The sequence below is a fragment of the Pelodiscus sinensis genome, chromosome 10 (genome assembly GCF_052426305.1).
Source record: "Pelodiscus sinensis isolate ZL-2025 chromosome 10, ASM5242630v1, whole genome shotgun sequence".
Taxonomy (NCBI): Eukaryota; Metazoa; Chordata; order Testudines; family Trionychidae; genus Pelodiscus; species Pelodiscus sinensis.
In genome coordinates, this window is record NC_143061.1 from 20,107,715 (window position 1) to 20,126,863 (window position 19,149).

General features: G+C 38.6%; 1 protein-coding gene across 4 annotated transcripts in view; it reads left to right on the forward strand.

Moving 5' to 3' along the window:
• Positions 1-324: 324 nt before the first annotated feature.
• The window catches only part of BCHE (butyrylcholinesterase), a 43,319-nt gene continuing 24,494 nt past the window's right edge, over positions 325-19,149 (forward strand). For 2 of the 4 annotated variants that reach the window (XM_075937874.2, XM_006123419.5), the window contains exons 1-2: positions 325-482; positions 4,193-5,716. In XM_075937874.2, coding sequence (XP_075793989.2) covers positions 4,194-5,716 — 1,523 coding nt within the window. In that variant the 5' untranslated portion in view covers positions 325-482; position 4,193. The other 2 variants (XM_089780779.1, XM_075937875.2) reach the window with 2 other exon arrangements.

Genomic DNA, 19,149 nt, shown 5'->3' on the forward strand with positions numbered 1-19,149 from the left:
GTTCTGGAAAGAATTGCCTAAGATATTTTAAATATTTTGCCAGAGTATTGTAGAAATCTTGAACTTTTGAAAAAGAGAAAAATACAAGTTGGAATAATTATGAAAAAAAGGATCAAGATATATACTTCTGCTATTGTGTTTTGTAACCTGATTTGTTATAAGTTTTTGTTTTGTAATGAGGATAATTTTATTTTTTTCCCTTTCCAATGAAATCTAATGCTTGATTTCACTCAAACTGGTATAATTCTGAAGCATTTATACAACTCTATCATCATCCTTTAAACAGATGTCAGATACTGAAGCACGGCTCTGCCTACAGATCAAGTTGCTGTTGCCAACTCTCGCGAGCTTTGTGACAGAAACAGTTGATTATAATGTCAGTACTGTCCAATTTACAGGCTTAAAGTAGCAGCCGCACGCTGCTTTTCACTGAAGTATACAAAGATTTTGACTCTTTTAAAAACTTTGTAATAGAAAGTGAGGTAAGTGGTTCTTTATTTATATGTTTCTATGCCAATATAAGTTACAGTTAAGCTCAATTTATATTTGGATTGTGATCTTTTAAAATGTGCTCTGGACATTTGTTGCTCTGTTTGAGATACTCACTCTGCTCTGCAAATGGAACTGATGGAACAAGTAAGCAGGCATGTGTATCAGACCATGGTATTATTCAAGGGATTCTGCACTAAGTAAATTGAACTGAGCAATAAATCATTTACTAATTCAACCATCTTTTCTATTTAAATAGACATTATATAGCCTTGTCTATAGATTTCTTGGTTGGGTAAAGATTTGCAAGGAGAGAAAATAATCATTGAAATAAATTGCATTCTCTCACTGAATAATACAAACTTATATTGTGTTTAACTTTTATTGGATTAAAAACAATACAGAAACAACTTTTAAATTATGCAAATATAGTAAATGACACAGCTCTATTTGGTTAAGGTTGGCAGGCTTCTGACCTCTTTTATTCTTTTAACTATAATCAAGTCATATTTATTTAGCTCAGTGTGTTTTATATTGTTGAATTTGTTTTAATGCAGCATTTAAATTCTGATAAAATGTAGTATTTCACTGTGAAGTGCAGTAGTATAATTTTCAATTGGTAATTTCATCACTATTCGCAGGAAATATAACTTGAAACTACTATGCTTTCATTTAGCAATGTAGAAATGTTGTATTTTTTCTGAAGTTTGACCTATTTCATTTGCTCATTAAAATGATCCAATATTTCATTAGCGAGCTAATTATAAAGTGTACAGTGTTGATTTTTTTACTTTAATTCTTTCTTTAGTGTTTTCATTAATAGATAAAACATTTTAGGATTGTGGATGAAAAGGCCAGGATCTGTTTTATATTTGTGGATTTTTACTTTTGACTTGTTTTTTAGTATATATGTGAGGTATTTATTTTAAATAACAACTGCATGGGGCCTACTGGTTCAAGATGAACCCCTTACTCTGTATGTTCACATCCTGTATGTTTATTGTTTATTATTATTATTTCAGTTTTCTTTTTCTTATGCCTATAATATTACCATTGATTATTTCAATTTTTACAGCTCCAGATATCATTTTAAATGCTACATTAAATGCTTGTTTTCAGTGGGACATTTTAGATTAAGAATTTTCCCTCCTTATTTAGTTTAGTGTATATTGGATAGTTGCTGACTCTCTATGATGCTAAATCTGTAGCCTAGTACCATCTCCTGTTCACTTCATTCATGAGGTAACTTAAAAGTAAGACAACCAGGGATTTTGATTCTTGCATAATTCTTATCCCCTATGGAGCATTCTTCATTTTAAAGTGCTTTACAAAGATAGGAACTATCACTGTATCCTTTTAATTGATGAGTAAACTGATGTACAAAACAAGAAGTAATTTCATTTTGCCTAAGGGCTGCAGCTTGGTATACTAAATCCCTGATCCTGCAAACACTTGGAATAATTCTACTGACTTGAGGCTGCTCACAGCAGTAAAGTTTAGCATGGGTGTGTTTGCAGGATTCTAGGTAAGTAAATCTTCAGACTTGGTCATTGTTAGATAAAGCTGTTTAGTCCTCTATCTTTATGAATCACACTGAGAAGCTTTTATATAAAATGTTATATTGCTTTAAATCTTTTTCCACAGCAGATCATCTAAGTCCTATAGATTGTATTTGCCCATGCTTTTAACAAAAGTGTGATATATTGTCTGTGATAATTTCTCTCTCTGAGTTACTTAGATTCTCTCTTGTGTTAAGAAATAACTTTAAACAGAACCTTTCCTATTTTTTTTTTGTATTCTCACTCAGCTTTCCAGCAATAGGCAAGCAAATTAAATGGTCTTAGATCAGACATACAGCTATACTTTCTACAGAAATTAGCCTCACTCCTTGTAAGGAGAGAAGTTCTGTTCATTAACAAAGAATGAACTATTTAAAGTGGCAGTGCTGAATACCCTCTGTACAACAGTATGACATAGGGAGGAGGGGGAGTGAAGAACAAAAAAGAAAAGATTTATTGAATATTGTCACTGAAGCAGACTGTAGGATCAGTCCAAATGAGAGCTTCTTTTTGGACATTTGGCTTTTTAGAGGAAGAGAATTTTTATAGCAGTTAATAAGTCCAACTTTAAAAGACTAATAAGATCACTGGGACTACTTGCATACATAAACTTAAGCACATAATTAAGAACTTTACCTAATCAGGGGCTAAATTCACAGAGTTATCAGCAGATAGAGGCCCCAATCAAGTACTGCACCAAGCACTGCAAAAATAAATAAAAAATATAATCTCTGCCAAAATGAATCCAAGCAATAACAATAGTATTAATTGTTATGGCAAATGATGTCTATAAAAGAGATTTATTTGTTCATTATTTTAGCATAATTATGTATGCAATTACATACAAGAACTGAAGTTATAGAGAATTACAGACATAAATCTCAGTTAAAGCACAGGCTAATAATGAAAAGTACCTCCAATTCCCAGGTACACTGTAGTACTGGGTTTACAGCTAAGCTATTTTGAAGTTTTGCTATTGTGTTTCAACCCAGTTGGGTTCTGTGTCATAAATACATGGTTCAATATCTACAGTGTCATTTGATCTCTGAAACAAAAATAGAGATCTGAACACCCACAAACATACGGTAAAGTCTCACTGAAATGCCAGAGGAGCTGCTTTTTCGGGATTAATAATGTGTTTGTTTGTGAACAAATTGGTGCATGTGTTCAATTTTTTCCCTAAAAGAAGTTTCCTTGATGGTCTTGAGACGATGCATGTTGTTACTAATGCCTTTATATATATGAGTATGAATTACTACAAAAATAACCATGGAGAGAATAATTTCTATTCAAGTGTTATTGTTTTGTATGATGTTCCTCTCATGCATTAGCGCCCAAAAGTGAATGGTCAGGGCATCAATTAACAAGACTAAATATTATGAAAATGCCTGAAGGGGATATTTTTGTTTTCCAAAAGCAGAAGAAATTGTGATTGTTCTGTGATTAGGGGAGGGAGAAGAAAACAGATACTCCTTAGCAAAGCAACTTGTGCCTACTTCTAGTGTCTTCTAACAGCAGTGTAATAATGACAGCCTGGGCCATGCTGTTTCCAGCAGCTCCCTTTGGCTGGAAATGGCAAATCGTATCCAATGGGAGCTGTGAGGCTCTGTGGCTATGTATCCTTAAGGTAAACAATGTAATGCAAGCCTGCTAGTGGCTTTGACAAAGTGGGCCCACAGTCGACTTTGAGAAACACTGCTCTACAGCGGCAGATTTGGGGCAGGGTGAGTGGGGCGGCTGCCCCGGGCCCCTCGCTTGCAGAAGCCCTGCACATATGCCGTAGCACCACGGCGCATACGCCATGTCAAAGGGGAGGGCCGTGCAAAATTGTGCTGCCCGGGGCCCCGCGGCACTCTTATCCGCCCCTGCTGCTCTAGACTATAAAATGCACCCATTACTGGAAACTCATGTCAGAATAGAGTGAGATGGGATCAATATTGAATATGATTTAGCAACAAGTGTAGCCAAGGATAAGCCATAGCTAAAACTGGCTCTGCTGCTCTGTGTATCAGAACCAGTCTAGTTTCAATAGCAACAGTGACCTTTGAGGTTTTCCCCATTCCTTCTGCATGCAGCGAGGTTTGGCTTCTGAGCTGACATATTAAAATGCATGCTCCTAAAACTTCATTTTTATTTTATTTCAGGATGATGACATGGATCAATGGAATAAACATCTACATGAGATTTCTGATGTGGTTTCTTCTACTATGTATGTTTGTCAGGAAGGCGCAACCTGAAGATGACATTATAGTTACTACTAAGAAAGGAAAAGTAAAAGGGATTCACTTGCCAGTACTTGGGGGAACTGTGACAGCCTTCCTAGGAATTCCTTATGGAGAGCCACCCATTGGTAGACTACGATTCAAAAAACCAGAACCCCGCAACAAATGGACAGAAATTTGGGATGCCACAAAACATGCAAACTCTTGTTATCAGAATATAGATAAAACTTTCCCTGGATTCCCTGGATCAGAGATGTGGAATCCAAGCACTAACCTTAGTGAAGACTGCTTATACCTCAACATATGGGTACCTTCTCCCAAACCCAAAAATGCAACTGTCATGGTATGGATTTATGGGGGTGGATTTCAATCAGGGACATCCTCTCTACCTGTCTATGATGGCAAATTTTTGGCCCGTGTTGAAAGAGTCATTGTAGTTTCAATGAACTATAGAACAGGGGCACTAGGATTCTTGGCTTTACCAGGAAATCAGGAAGCTCCAGGAAATGCAGGTTTATTTGATCAAAGGTTAGCACTTCAGTGGGTCCAGGAGAACATAGCTATCTTTGGTGGCAATGCTAGAAGTGTGACTTTATTTGGAGAGAGTGCTGGATCTGCCTCTGTTAGCTACCATATTCTTTCTTCTGAGAGCCATCCTCTTTTTACAAGAGCCATCATGCAAAGTGGCGCTGCTAATGCACCCTGGGCTACATTAACACATTCAGAAGCAAGGAAGAGAACTTTGACTTTAGCTAAACTACTCAGCTGTTCAGGTAACAATGAGACAAACATAATTCTCTGTCTCCAAAACAAGGATCCCCGGGATATCCTGGAAAATGAAGGTTCTGTTTTAACACACAATTCTCTTCTTAAAACGTATTTCTGTCCCATAGTTGATGGTGATTTTCTCACTGAAATGCCACAAACATTGATCCAGAATGGGCTCTTTAAACAAACTCAGCTCTTAGCGGGAATTAACAAAGATGAAGGGTCAGCTTTTCTAGTGTATGGTGCACCTGGTTTCAGCAAAGATAATGAAAGCCAGATCAATAAAACAGAATTTCAAATAGGTTTAAGTCAGTCCTTTCCAGAAGCAAATGAACTTGGGGTGGAATCAATAATTTTTCACTACACAGACTGGGAAGATGAGAAGAATCCTGACAATTATCGTGATGCGATGGATGACGTTATTGGGGATTACAATATCATATGTCCTGTAGTGGAATTCACCAAATTTTTTGCTCAACTAGGAAATAATGTATTCTTCTACTTCTTTGAACATCGGTCCTCAAAACTTGCTTGGCCAGAATGGATGGGAGTAATGCATGGTTATGAGATTGAGTTTGTATTTGGATTACCTCTAGAAAGAAGAGTTAATTACACCAAAGCTGAAGAAATCTTGAGTAGGTCCATTTTGAGATACTGGGCTACTTTTGCGAAAACTGGGTAAGTTTGAGATTTGCTGGTTTATTTTTATGTCAACATACTCAAACTATAAATGATTATTCTGTTGCTTGTGTTCTGGGCCTATGAGGACTCTGAGGAAGGATTAATTGTCCAGCCATCTAGGACTTCTCTTTTATTATTGATAAAAATGGTATATCAATATATTAAACTGTTGAAATACAGCTGACAATATCATATGAGTTTGAGAAAATTCTGTATACACTTCAAAGATGTTAGTTATCACCTATGAATGCAACCACAAAGTATGTTTTCATGACTTCAGCTGTTGCAAATGAAGACAAGCATTTCAAGCCACATAACCCTCATTTATACACCTCATGCACACTGTTTTTGAAATCCTGACCTCCTGAAATCAATGGCAAAACTCTGGTTGACCTAAGTGTAGCTCACCCTAAAGTTGAAATTCACCACAAAACTCAAAGAACAAAATGTTATGTGAGCCACTAAGTGGGACTTAAGGGATGGAATCCAAAACCCTCAACCAGTCAATCCACATGCTGTGTCTACATTGGCCCCTATTCCGTAATAGGGATGCTAATGTAGCACTTTGGAATAGGCAAATACGCGGGGGATTTAAATATCCCCCGCAGCATTTACATTTTCATGGCTGCCACTTTTTTCCGGCTTGTAGATAAGCCGGAGAAAAGCGTCAGTCTGGACGCGATCCTCCGGAAAATAAGCTCTTTTCAAGTAGGAATAAGAAATCCTCTGGAAAAGAGCTTATTTTCTGGAGGATCGCGTCCAGACTGGCGCTTTTCTCCGGCTTATCTACAAGCTGGAAAAAGCGGCAGCCATGAAAATACAAATTCCGCGGGAGATATAGGGGCCAATGTAGACACAGCCGTTATGTTTCAGAATATGGACTGAATAGTGAATAATGAATATAATACCTATTATCCCTATATGGTGGGGGACAGGTTTCTCTGTTAGTGGATCTGTGTGAGACCTGTATCATCACCGCAGAAATATCCTTTAGGTTTCAACACATTTATACTAAAGATAGCCATACAGATTAAGTCTTAATGTTATAACTCTAGTGCAATGATTATTAAACTGGGATATAGTATCATAGAAGTGGAAGGAACCTCAAAAGGTCATCAATCCCTGGCACTCATGGCAAGACCCAAGTACTGTTTAGACCATCCCTGACAAGTGTTTGTCTGATCCGCTCTTAAAAATTTCCAATGATGGAGATTCCATAACCTCCTAAAGCAATTTATTCCAGTCTTTAACCACCCTAAAAGTTAGGAATCTTTTTCCTAATGTCCATACTAAACATCCCTTGCTGCAATTTAAGACCATTACTACTTCTCCTGTCATAAGGATCTAAGATGAATAGTTTTTCTCCCTCATCCTTTTAAGTACATGAAAGCTGTTATCGTGTCCCCCTCTTAGTCTTTTCTTTTCCAAACTAAACAGACCCAGTTCTTCCTATTTTCCTTCATAGGTCGTGTTTTCTAGACCTCTGATCATTTTTTGTTCTTCTCTGCATCTATTCCAATTTCTCCTCAACTTTTCCAGTTTTGGACACAATACTCCAGCTGAGGCCTATTCAGGACAGAGAAGAGTGGAAGAATTACTTCTTGGTCTTGCTTACAACTCTTCTGTTAATACTTTCCAGAATTAATTTTACTTTTTTAAACACAGTGTTACATTTAGATCCATATTTAGCTTGTCTTCCACTATTGTCCCTAGATCCCTTTATGTAGTATTCTTTCGCAAACAGAGATTTTCCATTTAGTAAGTGTGAAACTGGTTGTTCATTCCTAGGTAGAGTACTTTGCATTTGTGCTTATGGTATTTCATCCTATTTACTTCAGACCATTTCTCCAGTTTGTCCAGATCATTTTGAATTATAATTATAATAAAACACTCTAAAGCACTTGAAACCCCTCTCAGCTTGGTATTATCCGCAAACATTATCAGAGTATTCTCTATACCATTATCTAAATCATTGATACAAATATCGAACAGAACTGATCCCCAGACTTATCAGGGGTACAACCCCACTCGTCATGCCCTTCCAGCATGATGTGAACAATTGATGATTACTCCCTGGGAACTGTTTTCCAACCAGTTGTGCACCCACCTCATAGTAGTCCCATCTACATTGTATTTCATTAGTTTATTGATAAGAAGGTCAGGTGAAGCTGTTTCAAATGTTTAGATATACTACATCTACCATTTTCCCCTTATCTAGAAGGCTTATTAACTTATCAAGGGAAACTATCAAGTTGGTTTGACATGATTTGTTTGTGACAAATCCATGCTGACTATTACTTATCACATTATCTTCTAAATGTTTGCAAATGGATCCTTTAATTATTTGCTCCATTAACCCTCCTTGCACAAAAGTTAAACTGATTGAGCTGTAATTCCTGTGTTGTCCCCATTTACCTTTTTATAGATGGGCACTATGTTTGCCCTTTTCCAGTCTTCTTCAGTCTTTGTTGTCTTCCATGATTTTTCAAAGATGATAGATAAAGGCACAGATACCTCCTCTATCAGCTCCTTGAGTATTCTAGGATGCATTTTATTGGACTCTGGGGACTTGAAGACCTCTAACTTGTCTAAGTAATTTTTAACTTGTTCTTTCCTTAGTTCAGTCTTTGATCCTGCCTCTTTTTCAATGGCATTCACTCTGTTAGAGATACAATAGCTATTAACCTTATTGGTTAACAACAAAACAAAAAAGTAATTACACAACTCTGATATTTCCACATTTTGTGTTATTATTTTCCCCTCTTCACTGAGTAACAGGTATCTCCTTGGTCTTCCTCTTGCTTCTAATATATTCGTAGAATGTTTTCTTGTTACACTGTGGTTGTGTCTACACCGCACCCCTTTTCCGGAAAAGGGATGCAGATTAGACACATCGGAATAGCAAAATCCGTGGGGGATTTAAATATCCCCCGCGGCATTTGCATTAACATGGCTGCCGCTTTTTTCCGGCTTGGGGATAAGCCGGAGAAAAGCGCCAGTCTAGACGTGATTCTCTGGAAAATAAGCCCTTTTCCGGAGGATCTCTTATTCCTACTTCGAAGTAGGAATAAGAGATCCTCCGGAAAAGGGCTTATTTTCCGGAGAATCACGTCTAGACTGGCGCTTTTCTCCGGCTTATCCCCAAGCCGGAAAAAAGCGGCAGCCATGTTAATGCAAATGCCGTGGGGGATATTTAAATAGGTGGTAGAATCTCTATACCTAGGATCTTACCTACCATCTTCATGAGTTTGCTAAAATCTGTCATCTTGAAGTCCCTTGTCTTTATTTGCTGTTCTTCCTCCTACCATTTCTTAGAATCATGAACTCTATCACAATCACATTCACTCAAGCTGCCATTCACTTTCAGTTTTTCAGCCAGATCCCCCCATTTATTAAAATTAAATCTATAATAGCCTTTCTCACCTCCACCCCATGGTAGTTTTCTCCATGCATGTTATCCCACCATTTCTCTGTGATGCCAAATATGTCATAGCCCTGTTTATTTACTAGCATTTCAAATTCCCCTACTTCTTGCATTAGTACACAGATGACTAAGATACTGATTTAATTTTGCATCCCATCCCCCAGTTCTGTCTTGTCTCTGCTTTATTCCTGCTATTACAGTCCATGCTAACCTCACTAATTTCTCACCCATCCCTCAGGCCTCCATGTTTTTTATTTACCTTTGGGTTTTGGTCACCTACCCCCATCAAACCTAGTTTAAAGCCCTCCTCACTAGGTTAGCTAGTCTTTATCCAAATACTGTCTCCACTGCCTTGATAGATGGACCCCACCTCTGCTGTTCTTGGAACAGCATCCCATGGTCAAGGAAAGCAAAGCCCTATAGGTGACTCCATCTTTGTAGCCAGACATTTACCTCAAGGATGCATCTCTCTCTGCCTGGGCCACTACTTTTGATTGTAAGGATGGAAGAGAATACCATCTCTGCTCCAAACTCCTTCACCTGAACTCTCAACTCCTGTATCCCTTTTTATTGTCTCAGCATTATACCTCATAGTATCATTAATGCCCATATAGATAAGCAGAATGGGGTAGTAGTCAGAGGGCTGGATGATTCTTGAAAATCTCTCCATGAAATCCTAACTGTGTCTAGACTACACCTCTCTGACGGCAGAGAGATGTAGATTAGGCACATAGAAATTGCTAATGAAGCAGGGATTTAAATATTCTGCACTTCATTAACATAAACATGGCCACCGCTTTTTTTTTTTAAACGGAGCTTTTTCGAAAAAAATGGCAGTCTAGATGTGGATCTGTCGAAAATAAACCCTTTTTCGACAGATCCTGTAAACTACAGATCCTGTAAACAATTTTGATGTGCTTTATTTGCACCCCTCTGTCGACAGAAGGATGCAGTCTAGATGTAGCTCTAGATATGGGCCTCTGTCAGGCAGCATATCTCCTGGGATGTCATGTAAGGGGACCAATGGATGCCTCTGTCACCCTCAGAAGGGTGGGGTCTCCAACCACTACTACCATATGCAAACCTCTGAGCCTTGGGAGTTCACAGTTTTTCCTCTTTTTTAGGGGAGAACATTCCACCAGCAGGCACCTTCCACATTAAATGGTTCCCACCAGTACGTATTTCTGGAAGTGGGAAAGGCAAGCAACAATTTCTGCAAAATGGCACCATCTGAGTGGAAGCATCAATAGTTAGGTTGTCAGCGTGGATACAGGTGCAAGTGGAGGAGACAGGAAAAGCATTGGCACAGTCAACGTGGTCCATCCAAACCATAGTGGCAATATTAGAACTCCCTCCTACAAACTCCCTCTCCAGTTCCATTAATGTATACCCCTAGAATATGTGAACTCTCATCAGGGGTATGAGAGAAAAATTCTGTAATCACATACAATGCATGTTATTTCTTACATACCTTCCTTTTTTCTGTTTTCTTAGGTATATTGTGATCCTATCTCAGATGAGTATATGCAGTAAAGTGCATTATTTGAAAGGAGTATGCAGCCTAAAAAGTTTGAAAACCAGAGAGATGACTCATGTGGGGGAACTGGGAGGCTTTCAGCCATGATATCCCTTAGTCCAGGGAAGGGCCTGAACAATTCCCCTGTGGCCCTACCACTGCTCTGTCCCTTCCTGCCGTTGCTCCACCCCTTCCTTCTCTGCTCTGCCCTGCCCTTCCTCTCCCTGCCTCTTCCCCACCCTTGCTCTACCCCTGCCCTGCCTTTCTCCCCAGCTGAGGCAGCCTGGAGGGATAGCAGGACCAGCAGTCCAGCACTGGCAGCAGAGATCCGCTGCCCTGCTCACATCACCTCCAGAGCAGCACGGCCGAGAGAGCAAAGCAGCTGGGGCTGCCTTACTCCACTTACCCTGCCAGTGCTGGTCACTCAGGGGTGGGAAAGGGAAGAGACCCCTGTTGCAGGCATCAGTCCTCTGGCCCCATTTTTTACCCCAGTGGCTGCTGTCCTCTTCCCTGCCCTGTGTGTTATCCCAGTCTTGTGGTACATTAAGAACTGAAACTCTGCCTTATGGTTACTTTACCCATCTCTACTATGGAAACAAAATCTATATTGTAAATAGAAAATTACATCCATGTAAATGTTTTCAGTATTTAAACTTATTGTCACATTAAAAGAATCACTTGATCTATATTTTTGTATCCTCACTGTAACCACCTTCTGAAATGGCTATTTCCTTAAACTCAGTTATGCCCTGATATAAAATACACTGAAGTCAAAGAAAAGATTCCCATTGCCTTCAACTTTGGATCATATCCTAGTCATTTTTCATTCATAGCTTACAAGGCCAACATGGACCATTGTGATCATCTAGTCTGATTGCCTAGATAGCAGATGTCATAGTACTTCATAGAATTAATTTGACTTTGAGCAATCACATATAATGTAGAGAAAAAAAATCCAATCTTGATTTAAAATTGCCAGCGAGGGAGGATTCATCACAATCCTTGGTAAGTTGTTCCATTAGTAAATTACTCTCACTTCTAAAAATGTGTCCCTTATTTCTTGTCTACAGTTGTCTAACTTCAGTTTCCAGCCATGAGGTCTTGTTTTACCTTTTTCTAGTAAATTAAAGAAGCTTTTACTATCTGTTTTCTATTTTCCGTTTAAATACCTAGTCCCTCATACTCTCAACCTTCTCTTTGTAAAACTAAACAGGAGTTTTTCACAATATTGCTTATTTCCAGAATATTTTAATCTAGAGCTGGGGAGACTTTTTTTGGCTAGGGGACACTGACCCACAGAAGAATCTGTCAGGGACCACACACTGACCTGGATCCCAACTGAGAAGCAAAAGAAGCCAGAGTTTGTGCTCCAGCCCTGAAGGGAGTGCTGAGTATCAAAGACTTGCTGCCGGCTAGACTCAAGAAAGACGGGCTAGATCCAGCCTGGAGGCTGTAGGTTACCCGTGCCTGCTTTAATCATTCTCATGGCTCTTCTCTGAACTCTTGACTATTTAGCAACATCCTTTGTGAATTGTTTATTAGTCATGAATCACATTAGCCCTTTTGGTCATAGCATCACACTGGGCGCTTACATTTAGTTAACCCCAGGTCCTTGTCAGAGTCTCTGCTTCCCATGATAGCTTCCTGTAAGCATGGTGTATGTTCTTTGTTCTAAGATGGATATCTATACTTTGTATCAGGGACCTATCTTCTTGCTTGTGTCTTTATAAGGTATTTAAGAGAACTGCATTATTTCAGAAATGATAAGAATGATAAAAATTGATTTTGTGAGATATTTTAATAGACCTACTCTTGTATTCATTTTACATTGCATATTGAGGTGAATTAACAGTCTGTCTAAATGCATCATTCTTTTAACAGATTTTGACTTTGAGAGATGTAATTGTTTGGCTTGATGCATGGGAAAAATACTTCATTTAACCAATTTATTGCTTTAGCTGGCATGGATAAAGGCTTTCTTGACTGTATTTCATGAACATTATAAAAGAAATGTAGATACTGCATATTTGCCATCTCTTTGAATTCTAGCATGCAATATAGATAAATAAACCCTTCAAATAAATAGTATTTTAATCTAATTTTTGTATTACTAAAATTATTTTAATCTAAGAACTATTTTCATTAGCATTAGTATTAATGGCAGTTCTCTTCATGCATTTTAGTCAACAAAATGTCCTAGCATTAAGTAATTTTTATCATTGACATGCATTTTAGAAAAGGAATGCATTTGATGCTTTACTGTCATTTATGCATTATTTTTTTTAATTAATTCCTGCTCTGTATCCTGTAGAGTCAGGTTAGCTAAAACCTGGCAATCGTTCTGTGGCATTTAGGATGGATCCTGTATCCATAGCACTGAAATCAGTGGAGATCAGAGCTTTTAATGGGAATTAAGACAATGGACTGAATTAGGAATCTCCACTAGTTTCTTCAGCCTTTACCAACCCATTCTGCAGGAATATTGCAGATTATGACAAATCAGGAGCCACTACAACTATATTTAAAAGTCTAGAAGTTTAGAAGTTTCCATTTACATTGAAATAATTATTTGTTTTTAAAATGAGCTTCTCCTTTCATAGAGATTTTGCAGAGCAATACTGAGATGTATGCTTTGGGGGATTCGCGTGGTTTCAGAAGTATAATACATAGTTTCCTGTTATTGAATATCTGCCTGGTAAAATGAAGTTACAGAGATAAGGGCAAAGTGCAAGCTAAAATTAGACAATGTAAGGTTTGTGTGTGCAAGTTTAAATTTGTGAAAGAGTGTCAGCCAATAGTCCTGTCATCTTGTCTGATTATCATTTGGACTATAATTAGATTAGCTGGTAGATAGTATTTCAAGTGGTTTCCACAGCAAACAGCACATACTCACTATCTGCTCCTACCACAAGTATTGAAAACATGACTATTTACGGTAGATAATACATCTATGCAATTCTAATCCACAGCAAAACAATCACATTAGTATGTTTTCTACTGAGTTAACTCATTACATGTGGTTATCCTAATAAACAAGGACAATGTAACCAATGTACATTGCCTATAGTTTGGAATAAGTAGATCAAATTGATTATACAAGTTATTTGGTGTGGAGTATGTCTCCCCTCTTCTTGGCATGTGTGAACATGCACTCCAGATTCATAATCCTTGCATAAGATCCTTGCGTTCAACATATTGTGCATAGTAAATTCCGGTGTGATAAAAATATAAGAATCTAGGAGAATCACTTTCCTTTGCTATTGATGTTTGCAGTACCAGAGAAGAAAACTGGGCAAAAGAGATGAAAATCGAAAAGATTATACAGCACAGTTATTACTGAGGGCGTTTGACCTAAAATTCTAATGTGCACTAATACCAAAGCATGAGGGAGGAAACAGAAGCCTGTATATGAAAAGAGATATGAAAAACTCAGCAAAAGCTTAAAGTTGTTTTTTTTTCTGTCAATGACTTTCCACTTGGAAGTAATTTCAAGGTGGCTCAACTTACCTCATAAAGGACAGTGTGCCCCTTCAGTGCTGGGGCCAGTAACTACACGTTCCTCAGGGGTTCTCTTTGAGTTTGCGCTTTGGCCCTATATTTTTCTTCCAGACATGAGTTCTGGGATTTAGGGTGTTCACATTAAAACAGGCAGGTTCAATGACCTTAAAGGCACTCTTGTCCATTCTTAATACCTGATGTCATGCAAAACCAGAAAAAAAAGAGTTGTTATAAAAAAGACAAATGATTCTTTCAAAATGATCTATACATCCTTGATTCTTTTGTTTGCTAAATAAAATAGGGCTGTCAACCAAACTGAAGTTTTCCAATACAATGAAGACCAAGAACAATTTACAGAAGGCACTTGCTTCAGTCTTCCATATTGGTAGGGACTTTTATCTGGTGTAATCCAATCTCCATAAAAAGAAAGTGTCAGTCATAAATATCCAATTTGACAGGAGACGCTCTCAGGAATTAGGATAGTCTGCATTTTAATTAGACTGCAGAAAACAGTACTATATAATAAGACCTTCAGATCCAGAAAAAAAACTTGTTAGAATATTTTGGCTAAAATAATCTAAATTGGATGCGTAAAGTTACACAGCAAAATTCCTACTTAGGACTCTAAAGAAATGGACTGATTTTAGGATGTAAATTATAGATTGAGGCACTGGTCTTTAGACACCCAGTTTTGCCTTTCATGCTTGTGAGTGGCACAGAATTGCCTGCCCTGGAGACTGGACTGCTCTGTTTATCAACAAATGTAATCTGAGCAACTGTAGTGAAGACTTCTCAGCAGTGTATATCAGTGTGCCTCAACCCTGATCTGAAAGGACATCACTAAGTGTGAGAGAGCTATTCAGTCCATGGTCCCTCTTATGAGTCTGACAAGAAAATCAGCTATTGGTGCCCAATAGGGAGCGTGAACTCTCCTCCATTGAAACTTGGATCAAGAACATCAGATGTTCATCATTTTCAGTGTTGACCCAGGGCTCTGTATTTTTCAGCACTAGCTTGACTCAAGAGAATAGAAATTACATGCTATCAGCTGATTTACTTCAATGTCTTCCATTTGGGGACAAAACCTCCTTTACACGACTTCCATGCTTACAAATGCAAACCAGACCTGCACTCTGATTTGACCTTCAACCTCATCCTCAAATCTGAGCCTGAGGCTAATCCAAATAAAATCATAAAGCCTTCTTGTTAGCCCAGTTTTGCTAAAATAAGAGTTATTTTGAAAATATTTGCTATGTTGCTAGAGATTCTAAATACATCCATCATTGAACAGATTCCACGTAATCTGAATACATTTCTAAATTCTCACACATTGAAAAAGATTTCTTACAACTTCTGATGTATTATTATGATAGTTCGGACAGAAGCCACCATTCTTTATACAAAAGAGCTAAGGCCAAAGTCTAGCTTGCAACCAAGTAGCCTCTTTTCTCTTGTGTTAGATTAACTCTGATACTATATTTTCTTTTTTCCTACTACACAGCCACATCAGTGGTGATTGTAGGAATGGATGGAGAGCAGGATACAATTTGAGATTAACTCTCTCATACCAGGACGATACTGAATGTTACAGCTGGATTGTTTAATCGAACAATAACTCTCTGCCAACTATGTGATTTAGCTGATGCAAATGTTGTTCTGTTGTTGTGATCACTGCTCTGGACATGCTTCCTTAGGTACTCTACATGCAGATTAAGGGCAAAATTCTGTCTGTATAGTATGCTAGGAGTAGGCTGAGCATTTAGAACAAGGATGGGGGACCTACAGCCCATGGGCGAGATACATCCCCCTGTTTATCTTAGTCTGACCCTTGAGGCTTCGGTCTCCACTGCCCCACTGCAGGGGGAATCAGCAGGGAGTCAGTATTAAAGCTTCTGTATGCTTGGTTCTGGCTGTCAGCAAGAAGGAAGTGTATTGCTGTTCCCTCTCCTCCCAAGCTGGGGGAATGGCTGTGTAGGGAAGCTAGTACAGGGGTTGTAGCCTTTTCCCCCACTGCTCCCATTGGCTGGGATTCCCAGGCACTGGGAGTGTGGGGGTGGGACAGTGCTTGCAAGTGCAGGGCCATGCAGAGCCCTAGCTATACCAAGTAAGCGCCCCAGTCCCCTGGTTTAGTAGGTCTTTTCCTTCACCTGGAGAATCCAGGCAGTACACAAACCTGAGCAATAAATCACATAACAGGCTGGAATGCTGCATAGAGACTCACCCTCCTGGGATGTGGCCAGTTGCATTGGCAGGACACCAAATAATTGCCACATATTAACATATGATCTCTGAGGAGAATGTGCATGATACTTTATGTCAAGAAAAAAAAATCCTGGGCTAAGCAATGCTATTTGGTACAATCCATTCCCTCAGTACTCCCTGAATCATTCTACCTATTTTAGGTCTATGCAAGCGCATTACATCAGACCACCTTTGTAAGGATGCTATGGCTGTCTAACCCCTTGAGCAAGGAGAGACCAGAAACTTACCCTAATAAATCTCTTTGGAAAGCTATGACTTAGAGGATGGACCTGAGTAACAGTGCACAAGGAAATGTTGGTGATGAATAAAGATAACATGGTCTGACATACACTCTGTCTACCAGAGCCACATTCTAATATTCAGCAGTTTTGTTTCCTTGGAAAACCCAGAGAATTATTGGCCTTTATGATGTGACTTGAGTGTGTTTGTCTTTCAATAACTATGTGCCTTTTATTGTATCTCTGATGTTCTTTCATCTGAAGTTTATTGACAGGTGAACAGTTGTATTTTCCAACGACCTTTTTGCTTTCAAATTGAATTCTTTTTATTGAAGCAGAAAGTGCAGATACTTAGGAGTGGCCTCTGTTGAACAATATGTCATTAGCACCCGGCTCACAACTAATGCTCTTTAAAGGGCAGAGAAAGGTAAATATTACTAAACTGTCAATAAGATTCCCATGAGTGGAAGTCAAAGCCTTACCTATTTTCTAGTTATGTTCACTATCACCTGCAGCTTTTTCCTATTGTGTTAGTCATTTCAATAGGCTGAATTGGAGATGGAACTTTGTAGCATTGGATCTGGTTCTTTCATGTTTTTCAAAAACTGTAATTCACTTGGAGCATTTCTAGTTTCATAAGCTTCATTTTGGGGATAAACTTTCTACAAAACTTTGAGCAAGAAGAAGACAGCATTGCTTTTGGTTTTCCCTAAAAATATCTCTCCAGGGTAGGAAAGAGAAAGAGGTTTTGTTTCTTCTTTGTAAAGAAATAAAACATCTGAAAAGATTGTGGAAGAGGGTAGCTCCAAGAGGGTGGCTCCAGAGCAAACTCGTCATTAATTAATTTTTGTTTTAAATAGTCTTTCACTTATGCTGACTCATGTTTTTTCTGTTGCTATTGTTATGTTGGGACCATTTGAAGCTGGACCTACGTTAGGTCTAAACCAGGTCTCAGGCAGCCTGAGACTTGAATGGCTACCCCTCTTAGACCTGCACCTACTAGAGCTCAGCAGAGTGGATTCAGCCAAACTGTGCTTGATGAAGAGCCAGTCAAGTAACCAATAGACTAATACTTGTTGAAAAACTGGGAGCTGAATATCGGGCTCTGTACATCCTTCTGTGTTCCAACATGAAGACATAATCAATCTGGATGAATTTTTGGTGGACTTTATCTGAAATTGTATGCTCTATTTTAAGTGAGATCCATGATGACAGACACATTTGTTACTCTCATTTTTCTTCACCACTTTTGCTGCTCTTCAGAAAGCTTTTGGAGGTAAATGAATGACACTAACTAGTATCAATCACAGTGAGCAGAATGCTCTGCTACCTCCTACTAAGATGAGACTTAAGGAAAAGTTATATGGCATCCCAAATCAGTTTTTTCTAGGTTATGCCTTTTGCATTCCTTTGTTCATTATGTTTATTCAGTGTATTTTTCTACTCATGAGTGAAGGGAAATTGAGAGGACAAAGGCAAATCAGATGAGATGGAAGCTCAAGTAAGTGGTAGAATATATAAGGATAATTTTTAAGGCTTTGTCAGAAATGTCTCCTGTTAAAAGAAACTTTCATAGTTTATCTCATTGTCTTTACAACTGATTAAACAAATATTTTACAACTTAAAATAACAACAATAACAATAACAAAAATGAGCCTTTGAAATATTCAACCCTAAGTTTTAGGGGAACCTGGGTGGTTTTGATTGTTAAAGCTTAGAAGACTCTTACTTGGATAGTACAGTCTTCCCCTGATATTCCTATGGTGGACATATGATAAATATTGGTAATTTTTTGTCAATTTACTCCCTATAAATATAGTGTGACAGTTTCAGAACAGTGAGACCAAAAACAGAAGTGGCATGCAGAGTCCAGTTAGAAGCCAGAAAATCCTGCTGGAAGCCAGCTAGAACAAGAAAGAAGGGTAGATCTAGGATTAATTAGAAGTGTATGATTATCAACAACATAGAAAAATGTAATTTGAAATGGAAGGACTTAGGTCACATGTCAGCTGATAAACAAGCATGGAGAATGTAGGTAGACCAATGTGCTGAAAAGCACAGAATGGACTAAGGTCTAAGGTCATCAAGAGTCCAGACACAATTATATAGGAAGAAATATTAAATCTAGATCAGGGTGGTCAATAATTTTTCTGGGGGAGGGGCACTCCAAGAATTCGGTATGTGGTCAAGGGCCGCACTCTTCTGTGATATTAATGGAGGAGGTGTGGAGTCTTGGATGGTGGATGGGTGCAAAAAGGAACATGTGTTATGGGATTAGGATGTAGGAGTTTGGGTTGTGACATGGAACAGAGGATTGGGGCATAGGGTCCAGGAGAAGATATGGGTGCAGGAGAGGATTCTGACCTGGAGGAAGGGGTGCAGCATCTGTAAGGTGGTTGTGACCTGTGCCATATGTGCAGGGGCTTGGGTGATGACCTAGGGCAGTAATAGGAGGTGACACGGGGCAGGAGATTGAGGTGCATGGTCTGGGAGGCAGTATGGATATAGGAGT